This window comes from Zootoca vivipara, chromosome 7 (assembly GCF_963506605.1).
Source record: "Zootoca vivipara chromosome 7, rZooViv1.1, whole genome shotgun sequence".
Lineage (NCBI taxonomy): Eukaryota > Metazoa > Chordata > Lepidosauria > Squamata > Lacertidae > Zootoca > Zootoca vivipara.
The window spans coordinates 388,437-399,330 of record NC_083282.1 but is presented as its reverse complement, the minus strand read 5'-3'; the positions used below and the strand labels follow the sequence as shown (position 1 = coordinate 399,330).

General features: G+C 45.4%; 1 protein-coding gene across 1 annotated transcript; it reads right to left on the bottom strand.

The window, feature by feature from the left end:
* Nucleotides 1–454: 454 nt before the first annotated feature.
* Nucleotides 455–6,449, bottom strand: FASLG (Fas ligand). The gene is made up of 4 exons (XM_035102107.2): nt 5,907–6,449; nt 5,715–5,760; nt 4,338–4,391; nt 455–1,275 (listed from the first exon to the last, which is right to left on the bottom strand). The coding sequence occupies exons 1-4, from the start codon at nt 6,213–6,215 to the stop codon at nt 881–883; spliced, it is 804 nt and encodes a 267-aa protein (XP_034957998.1). The 5' UTR covers nt 6,216–6,449; the 3' UTR covers nt 455–880.
* Nucleotides 6,450–10,894: the final 4,445 nt, after the last annotated feature.

Sequence of the window (10,894 nt, the reverse complement as noted above, 5' to 3'; positions counted from 1 at the left end):
GGCCAGCCCTCAGACATAAACGTTGGATGGAACTAGACTAGCAGCTAGGTGGGCACATGCTAGGAACTAACCGAAAACATTTCTGTTCATGGGCGTACCCAGGATCAAAACTAGGGGGGGCAAGGGGAGGGGCCAAGGCACGGAAGGGGAGGGGCCACAAAGTGGGCGGGAACGGCGAACTCGCGCTCCGCCGGGCTGTGCCCCTCCCTAGAAGCAGGGCTGGTGGGCGGAGGCGGAGCCCAGCCCAGCGGAGCGTGAGTTCGGCGTTCCCGCCCACCGAGCCGCGCTCCCTGGTCCCCCGCCGCGCTTGGCCTTGCCTGAGGGCGCGCCGGGGAGCTGGAGGGTGCGGCGCGGCGCGGCGGGAATGGCGAACTCGCGCTCCGCCGGGCTGTGCTCCGGCTCTGCCCACCAGCCCTGCTTCTAGAGTAGGGCAGCTGCCCTAACTTGCCCCGTGGTGGGTACGCCCTTGTTTCTGTTCCCTTCACACCTCAGCTGCCACACAATCAAAGAACATCTCTTCAAATATGGATCCAAATTTGACTGCTACATTTGGTCAATAGGGACAGGTTTTTATGCCACAAAATCCCTGCTTTGCCCAAATGGAGGACTTCCTGGCACCCTTTGGCAAAGCAAGTCATGTGTGGTTCGTGGCTGTTTTGTCTCTGAAGGAATCCAGGAGGAAAAGTCGACCTCAGTTTGAATCTGTGGAGATCCACTTCAGGTCTTCTTTGAACATCTCAGCGTAAAAAGTGAAGTCATGGAGTCCGATGGGCTTCCTAGAGAAGCAACGTTTGTAGTCCATAAGCTGTTCCAGATAATTTTCATGTTGCTCATAATTTTCACATAGCATATTCGATGAATGCTAGTCTTCCACCCACCCCTAAAGCATATATAAGCCAAAGAAGGTTTTTGACTCCTCAGGATTCACCAGTGTGACTTCTGAGACACTCACATACAGGCTGTCCTGCCTGGAAAGGTTGAACAAAGCACCCAAATAGCTGCTCCTGCCCCACATGTGCCTGGCCACACAGTAGCTCATCTTTCGGTCCTCCATCAGCACCTGGATATCGGGATAAGATGGGTTTCTTTTGAAAACCACATGGTCAAGAGGCTGGGGGGTGCAGGCCCCACCTCGGAAGAACACTTTGGAGTACACGAAGTAGAGGCCAGCTTCATCGATCACCAAACCCCTGTTTTCATACTGAACACCAGAAGTGAAGGCATGCCCATAGGTGCTCTCCCATTCCAGTGGGAGCGATCGCTGGTTTGCTTTGCCTAGAAACATGGAATGTCATGGTGAAAAGAAGAAGACAACAAGCAGTTTTCTCAGACCCCACTATAGTGCAAAGTTTCCTAATATCTTTGAACTTAGCAAAATGACCTTTATGTCTAATCTGAAGAGCACTGAAGAATGTGGACTCCAATGCCATTTGCTGGTTTGCTCTTTGCAGTGTGGATGTCAGTTGTTCTCACCGCTGACTGAGAACCTTGAACCTGTCAGCTTGCTACTCTCGCAAGACAAAATGCAAAAAAGGTGGGGCTCCCTTCAAGTCTCCATTTCTCTACCTGCCAATATGCCAGAGCTTCAGCATGCCTTCTCTGCCCCCCAGAGAAGTGCTCTCATCTGCGTGGATATTTTGGAGATGCTGGAGCAGAAAATAAATAAGAAAGCCATTTTGATGTTTATAGATGCAGAGAAGGCTTTTGACAATATTTCTTGGCTGTTTCTAAAAAGAAATTTAGAAAAAATGGGGATGGGCCAGAGTTTCCTGAATGGAGTAAATGCGATCTATTCCGAGCAAAAAGCTAAAATAATTGTAAACAATATGGTTTCAGAAGAAATTAGAATTGAGAAAGGTACAAGACAAGGGTGTCCCCTCTCCTCCTTACTTTTTATATCGGTCCTGGAAGTCTTGCTCGATAGGATTAGGAAGGATCAGGAAATAAAAAGAGTGACTGTAGGGAACAAACAATATAAACTTAAAGCCTTTGCGGATGATCTTGTTTTGACTTTGCAAGATCCAGAGTCCAGTATTCAAAGGGCTCTGGAAGTAATTCAAGAGTTCGGAAGGGTAGCAGGTTTTAAATTGAATAAATCAAAAACCAAAGTATTAGATAAAAACTTGAATATTGAAGAAAGAGAGAAACTACAAGAAGCAACTGGTTTATCTTTTGTTAAGAAAGTGAAGTACCTTGGTGTTAATATGACTTCTAAGAACTTGAACCTTTTCAAAGATAATTATGTTAAATTATGGAATGAAGTTAAAAATGATTTAGAAAGCTGAACCAAACTGAAATTGTCTCTGTTGGGCCGTATAGCTACTGTTAAGATGAATGTTTTGCCAAAGATGTTGTATCTGTTTCAATCATTGCCAATAATTGAAAAGTTGGATTGTTTTAAAGAATGGCAAAAGGTGCTCTCAAAATTTATATGGCAAGGGAAGAAACCTAGAATTAAACATAAGATATTAACAGATGATAAACAAAGAGGAGGCTTTTCCCTGCCTGATCTGAAAATTTATTATGAAGCAGCTGCCTTTTGCTGGTTGAAAGATTGGTTTTTGTTGGAAAATACAGATATCTTAGATTTAGAAGGTTATGACAATGTTTATGGTTGGCATGCATATATCTGGTACGATAAAGTTAAGGCCCACAGAGGCTTTAAAAGTCATATAATCAGAAAATCATTGTATAAAGTTTGGGCCAGATATAAAGATTTGTTAGAAAGGAAAACACCTAATTGGATTTCACCTTTAGAGGCCAAGGCTCGCAAAAGGATCAATATGGAGACCAGTTGGTTGAAATATAGAGATTTGTTGATTGAAGAAGGAGACCAATTTAAGTTAAAAACTTATGAGGAGTTGAAAAGTAAATTAGATGATTGGCTCCAATACCACCAGATAAATGAAGTATTCAAATTGGATAGACTAGTTGGTTTTCAAACAGAAAAGTCAAAGGTGGAAACAGAATTGTTAGAACCAAAGACGAAAATACTTTCCAGAATGTATAAACTGTTGCTTGAGTGGCATACGAAAGATGAACAAACAAAAAATGTTATGATTTTGTGGGCAAAAGATGTTGGACATAATATTATGATTGAAGAATGGGAAAAACTGTAGAAAGAGAACATTAAATTTACTGCGTGTAGCTTATTAAGAGAAAATGCAATGAAAATGATGTATAGATGGTATCTTACACCAGTAAAATTAGCAAAGATATATCATAACAATGACAATAAATGTTGGAGATGTAAAAAAGAAGAAGGTTCTTTCTACCATATGTGGTGGACATGTCCAATAGTAAGTGACTTCTGGAATAAGATTTATAATGAACTCAAGAAAGTGTTGAAAAACACATTTGTTAAGAAACCAGAAGCATTTCTATTGGGCATTGTTGGGAATGAGATCCCAAAGAAAAAGGTATTTTTCTTTCTGTATGCTACAACAGCTGCTAGATTATTGATTGCTAAGAACTGGAAACTACAAACACTACCAACAATTGATGATTGGCATATGAAGATGATCAAATTTATGGAGCTGGCGGAGATGACCGGAAGAATCCACAACCAGGGAGAGGAAGCGATGGAGGAAGACTGGAAAGATTTTAAACTGTATTTAAAAAAATATGCTAAAGTAACTTTTTAGATTAGAAATTAAGTTGTAAACAAACTGTGGAATATGTGAACATGATATTTTAAAGGGAAAAGAAGAAATTTTTATAAGGTGAATAATTTCTGAAATAGAATTTGCTAATTATAAATGTACTTAAGAACCACAGGGAGGGGAACCCGAGGAGGTCCCAATATACAATGTGAGGGGAGATAAGATTTCATGTTTTATATGTATTTGTTTTTGTATTGTTTTTTCTTTTTTCTATTTTTTGTCTTTAGTTTTTTGTATACCTTTTTTGGAAAAATTAATAAAATATTATTATATAAAAAAAAAGAAGTGCTCTCATCTGGATGAGGACATCAGCCCAGAGCCAGAGAATCTTATCTCTTCCAAACATCTCAAAAGCAGTGGGAGGGAAATGTGTGATTTGGTGCAAAGAGGAATGCTTAAGCACCTCCCACTTCTCCCTCTGTAGTCCTTTTTCCAGACATTTTGCCCAGCCCAAGATGGGGGGAAATTCAAGGGGAGAAGTGGCAAAAAGGGTTAAGTCAGGCACTTTCCCTGACCTGTTCCACAGCACATCCTTTCCCATTAGTTTTGAGAGACTGCAAAGTATCTGATTTGGTTATGAAAATCAGTTTTCCAAGTACAATTCAGCCAGTTCTTTGGTTTCCTCAGCTACAGCTTTTTTTGCCCTCACTGTTTGCAGGATTATTTGCTGCCCACCTGTCAAGTGTGCTCTCCTCTTGACTTTCTTTTCCGCTGTTCCATTCAGAAATCCTACATTGCAATAGAGAAGAGGGCAAGGAACACATTATACCTTTCCAACAGAGAGAAGAAATGGAAAGGGGAAGCATTGAGGTCAGCTCTAAAGAAATTGAGAGGCCAAAGTTAAGCACATTTTGGTCACATCCATTTCAACGAGAATTATGCCACTGAGTGCCATAGGCTTTACCCCCCAGGCCTTTGGCACTGAAATCAATGGGATCTACAAGTGCTAAACTAAAGCAGGATCTGTGGCCCTGTGCTTATCTTTCAGAGGCAGTTGTGCCCTTGAGGTGCAGGATGAGTGCTTAACATTTCATTTCCCTCAGCAGCCCAGTTTATGGACTGGGTGCTGTTTCCCACACAGCCAGCTAGGACTGTACTAGAACTTAGAGTTTTGGAACTTGTCTTCTAAGCTTATTGATATTATTCCTGAGTCTCCTCCCACGAGGCATCCCAAACTGATTTTCAAATACTGTATCTTATTCTAGTCTTGGCTGCTCCCCCAACCCAGGACTAATCTGTTTCCCAGCAAACACCCGGAGATCCTTACAGGCAGAATCAGCACAGAAGCAACAGGTTACATTGGTCATGCCCAATGTTTTCCTCAAACTTCTCAGCTCTGTTTTCAAATTGGTTTGGGACAAGGGCACATCTCCAAATCCATTGTGGATCCCCGAGGGCTTTCTCGCAGTGCCTTTAAATGCAGCCACCTGCAGGTCTTAGCTGCTTGAAAGAAGTCCCCATCTCCCTAGAGCTGAATGCTCTCCACCTCCCATAACACAAGAGCTGGACTTCCAATTCAGGCTGATGGCACCCAGCACCACTAGCAGACCACAGATTTTTCTGATGAAACCATTTTGAAAACAATACATTTCTGTTTAAAAGCGTGTGAACAGCAACAAACAGTTCTGTATCAAAATATTATATGCCAGACAGTAAGAGAAATGACTCTCAAGTGTGCTATAATCACTCTCTTTATCATCGGCCCGATGCAGCCCTATCCAGAAATCCCCAAAGCAGCAAAAGCTCTGGGGATCCAGAAATAACAGACAGAGAAAAGTCCCCCTGCACCTAGCATGGACTGGTACTTCAAGGCAGCCATTTCATTCAACATGTCACTGTTCAGGTAATGAGCCGAGATATCCAAAGTGGCCCAAGTTTCTTTAAGTCAGTGGCAAGAACAGCAAGCTCTAGAAATAGGCAGTTGTGATTACAGATGAAAAAAACTTTAGAAGAACTGCAAATGCAGGCAGAGCAGCCCAGGCACCACCACCCGTTTGGCTCTCCTCTCCCCCCCTCTCTCTCCCCCACCATCCCTGGACAAGGACTTCTCACCTTTGAGCATCTCAGGAGATTGAGGCACCTGCCCGGAGCAGGAAAGCTGTGGATGTAAAAGGCAGACGTTCACACTTGGGAATAAAAAAAACCCTGTGTCCCTTTTCACTTGAGGGCCCCACCTTCAGGAGCTGCCAATCCAGGGTCCCTGGGTGCCCTTCCCCCAAGTGCCATTTCTGTGCCTCCATTTACCTCTCTCAGAGCATCTAGTTCCTGCTGCAGATGGAAGATCTGAAACATTGCAAGCCCAACCCCAGTGAGGGCCAGAAGGGTCAGCAGAGAAACCACCAGGAAACAGAGGCATATGCCATCTTTTCTGTTCTGCTTCTTCCTTTGGGTCTCTGGCACAGGCAGAGCAGGGTGAATGTCCTGATGGGGCCCAAACCTGATGGGACAAAGTCCTGAAGGGGCACACTCAGAGCTAGAAACTCCGCTGCTGCTTGTCCAGAAGACCTGGGGATAAATGCAGTGCTGGTTCTGCTGCATGGCAGGCAGAGCCATGTGTCTGGATTCCTCACTTGCTCCCGCCAGCCAAGCTCAGATGCTGCGTCAGAGAAGGGTTCTCTTCCTGTGCTGGGTCCCCAGACGTCACCTGCACCCACCACTGAGAAGCCTCTTGGGCTGACACCAGAAAACCTCAGAGAGCAGAGCTTCCACCCACTGCTTAGATGCAAGATACCTGAGGTCTGCCTGCGCAGAGCAGAGCGGAGCAGAGCGGAGCAGGGAGCAGGAACGGTCCTCGTGCAAAGTGTACCCAAACATGAGATGCATTCAGAGACAAACACTGTAAACATGGACCTTTTGAGCAAAAAGCAAAATACAGTTTTGCTTCCTATTCATTTTTTGTTCAAATTTTGTCTCTTACTTGGTAGTTTTTGGTTTCCCACTTTAAAACTTGAATGTTTCTTCAGACTTCTGCTGCCTGCATTTTCCTCTTTGATCTGGCTGCTTTCCTGGCAGCCTGATTTATTTATTTTGGAAGCCAAGACTGCAATCCTTCCCATCCTCTTTGCTCCTTCTGGGTTCTCCTCCTCTTTGAGAAGCCTCTTTATTTACTTCTGACCTCCAAAGTGCAAATATGAAATGAGCTTCCTCTTGCCATTTGTTTGCTTCTACTTACTTATTAAAAACCAAACCACATCTAGGCCTTTCTCGTCTCTTTGATGTCTCCTAGAAGTTGATAAGGGAACACCCCCTGACTTTTGCATTACATGATGATTCATGGGAGAGGCAACAACTTTCGTCATATCCAGCTGTTTTCTTAGTTGCTCTAGTGAGAGCCTGAATGCTTTTGATTTTTTTGCTGAAGTGCCTAATACATTGGCGGCTGCTTATCTTAGTGTAACGCCACCACACTCTTGTTGGGATCATCTACGCTCTTAGCAGCAAAGATGTCAGAAAAACAACACCACTGTAATGTGGAAATAACACAGGAAACGATCAAGTGGACCCCCAGCACGGATGGCAACACTGGTGGCCACTCCAACAATGACCATCCACTTCCATGACACAAAACACCACCATATACAGAAAACACTTCCTCTTAGACACAAGCACCATGGACTCCCATCTGGTGCAGCCTACAGACACACAGCCAGCACAAGTTCCAGGAATCCACGTCTCCATCGACCCCCAGCTATGCCCCCCCCCACCGCCACCCTCTTGACAGGCAACCTCAGCAATGCACCTCTGCCAGCCATAACTCCCTTGAAGCAGGGAACATGCATGAAGAGGCTGTGGCCTCCCTGGAAAAGGGTTCAAGCTCTCCTGGGAGAACACATTTCACAATGGGGAGAGTTAGCACAAACCAGGCTGTGAGGCTCCCAATAGGTCAGCATGCTGAGATAGCAAACTGGAGAGAAGTGCTTGTGTGAGCAAAGGCTGGCCAGTGACCATCACATCGGAGGCACAGAAGGGAGCAGGTAGGACCAGGCCACATTCCATTAAGAGAATGCTGTGGATGTAGCCTATCTTGATTTCAGCAAGGCCTTTGACAAGGTGCCCCATGATACTCTTGTAAAGAAGCTGGTAAAATGCGGGCTAGACAATGCTACCATTCAGTGGATTTGTAACTGGCTGACTGACCGAACCCAAAGGGTGCTCATCAATGGCTCCTCTTCATCCTGGAGAGTAGTGACTAGTGGGGTGCCACAGGGTTCTGTCTTGGGCCCAGTCTTATTCAACATCTTTATCAATGACTTGGATGATGGGCTTGAGGGCATCCTGAGCAAGTTTGCAGATGACACCAAATTGGGAGGGGTGGCTAATACCCCAGAGGACAGGATCACACTTCAAAATGACCTTAACAGATTAGGCAACTGGGCCAAGGCAAACAAGATGAATTTTAACAAGGAGAAATGTAAAGTACTACACTTGGACAAAAAAACCCGAAAGGCACAAATACAGGATGGGTGACACCTGGCTTGAGAGCAGTACATGTGAAAAGGATCTAGGAGTCTTGGTAGACCACAAACTTGACATGAGTCAACAGTGTGATGCAGCAGCTAAAAAAGCCAATGCAATTCTGGGCTGCATCAATAGGAATATAGCATCTAGATCAAGGGAAGTAATAGTACCACTGTATTCCGCTCTGGTCAGACCTCACCTGGAGTACTGTGTCCAGTTCTGGGCACCACAGTTCAAGAAGGATACTGACAAGCTGGAACGTGTCCAGAAGAGGGCAACCAAAATGGTCAAAGGCCTGGAAACGATGCCTTATGAGGAACAGCTTAGGGAGCTGGGTATGTTTAGCCTGGAGAAGAGAAGGTTAAGGGGTGATATGATAGCCATGTTCAAATATATCAAAGGATGTCATATAGAGGAGGGAGAAAGGTTGTTTTCTGCTGCTCCAGAGAAGCGGACACGGAGGAATGGATCCAAACTACAAGAAAGAAGATTCCACCTAAACATTAGGAAGAACTTCCTGACAGTAAGAGCTGTTCGGCAGTGGAATTTGCTGCCAAGGAGTGTGGTGGAGTCTCCTTCTTTGGAGGTCTTTAAGCAGAGGCTTGACAGGCATATGTCAAGAATGCTTTGGTGGTGTTTCCTGCTCGGCAAGATGAGCACCAAGGAGGATGGCGGGTGCTGCTAGAACAGCCCAAACTTTTATTGAACAGCATCAGCAAAGGGGCAAGTTCTTAAAACAGGAGCTGGTAGGATGGCAGGATAGGCATTCAGAGTTCTGAGAAGATGCTGGCTATCTTGACTTTGTTTCCCACCACCAAGTCCCTCCCCCACTTGCAGGCTCGACCTTCTCTACAGAGGAGACTCATGTCTCATGTCACCACATGCTGCAAAGCCTGAGATGCATGTTTCCTGCCTGTGGTTAACATGTTGCTGGAGATCCTCTCATGCTATAGGTTTCCTGCCAGAGCTCTGTGAATAGCAGGAACCCATGGGCTGCTTTGAGGCTGGGCTGGGCCAGGCCTTGGACTGAATGATGTGTTTCCATAAGGCGGTAATGAAGTGGACCTTTGTAAACCACCCTGAGACCTGCAGGCATAGGGTAGCATACAAATGTAATAAATGAATGAATGAATAAGAACAAGAAGAGGGGACGCGGGTGGCGCTGTGGGTTAAACCACAGAGCCTAGGGCTTGCCAATCAGAAGGTCAGCGGTTCCGTTGCTCAGTCCCAGCTCCTGCCAACCTAGCAGTTTGAAAGCACGTCAAAGTGCAAGTAGATAAATAGGTAAACGGAAAGGTAAATGGCGTTTCCATGCGCTGCTCTGGTTCGCCAGATTTTGGCCACGTGACTCGGAAGCTGTACACCGGCTCCCTCGGCCAGTAAAGCAAGATGAGCACCGCAACCCCAGAGTCATCCGCGACTGGACTTCAGTCAGGGGTCCCTTTACCTTTACCTAGAAGAAGAACTGAAAGGAGCTGTTGGCCCCAACCACCGCTGATATGTGGTCTTGGAAGGTTGCTCAGGAAGGAATGCTGAATGAAGTTCCCCACTTCTGCATTAGCAGAACATCCGAGTGCAGCTCTGGGTGCTCCACGCCAGCTGAAAGCCTGAGGGTGTGAAGCTGTGTGTCTGCAGACGCCTCTTTGCAGGCTCAGAGATCAGGGATGGGGCAAGGTGGCCTGGGTCTGTTCCCTGCTCTAACAGTGGCTTATGCCAGACTCTACCCTCCCTTGTGGCTGTGCAGGAAAAGCAGAAATAGATGGGAGGTCGTGTTGCTTTGGCTCTCCATGGGCTTCTTTTAAAAATATCATAAAACAACATTACACCATTGCTGGAGTGAGCTCCGAGGGAATGTATAGTGGCTCAACAATGCCCTGCTGATGCCCAACACTCTGCCAGCGCGGTTTGCTGTTTTTGGTCCTTGGGTTAGAGAAGATGCCCCAATGCTGGGTTTATAACAGCATAATCATGGTGCTATACAAGCACAGATCCCCATCAAAATCTGGTGCATGGATTACTATCCTTTATCCCTCCAGCCAGAATGGTGCAGCGAAAGCAGGATTATTACAAGGTTTGTAGGGTATATAAGAATAATTCCCCCCCCCCTTCTCACTCTACATATTGACTAGGACCAGAGTCAGGTATGCAATTGTCGCTGAAAGTGGACAGAGAAATGCAACCACAATTATCTGTCATCTCTGATCAAGGAGGATGCTAGCAGAGCATGCAAATGTAATTTTTGCAGAGGCAACTGTGGGATGAGTGGCAATCCCTTTCAAACCACCTCTCTCAAAAACATGGTCCGTCTCAAACCCAGTGAGTGAGGCATATGCCTTCCACAAAGGCAAGTTACGCCCACCAGTGACATGCCAAACACACCAAGCTGAGCAAGGCTGGTTGCCCTCTGGAAAGACTGAGTTTCTTCTGCCTACAGCACTTTGTGGTTGGGTCTGTGTGCTTCAGGAGTTCCATGAGAAGTGGAACAATTTGACCATTCATCTAAAGTTATTCCATACCATTCTGTCTTCAAGTACCTTCTGTTTACTACTAGAATTTTTGTATAGAACTAGGATGTTCTCTCCCATCATATTTACTGTGTCTTTAAAGTCACAGTTTTAATGAAAACAAGCTAGTAGAAGCCTTCTGCCAACATTTGGGTTGGCACATATTCTAGTCTCTCCTTTTCCTCCCCTGCAAGCTGACTGTTCCTCGCCCCTTCCTGTCCCTTGCTTGCATCCTGTCTTCCTTGTTTAGCAGTGTCTCCCCTCTCCCTG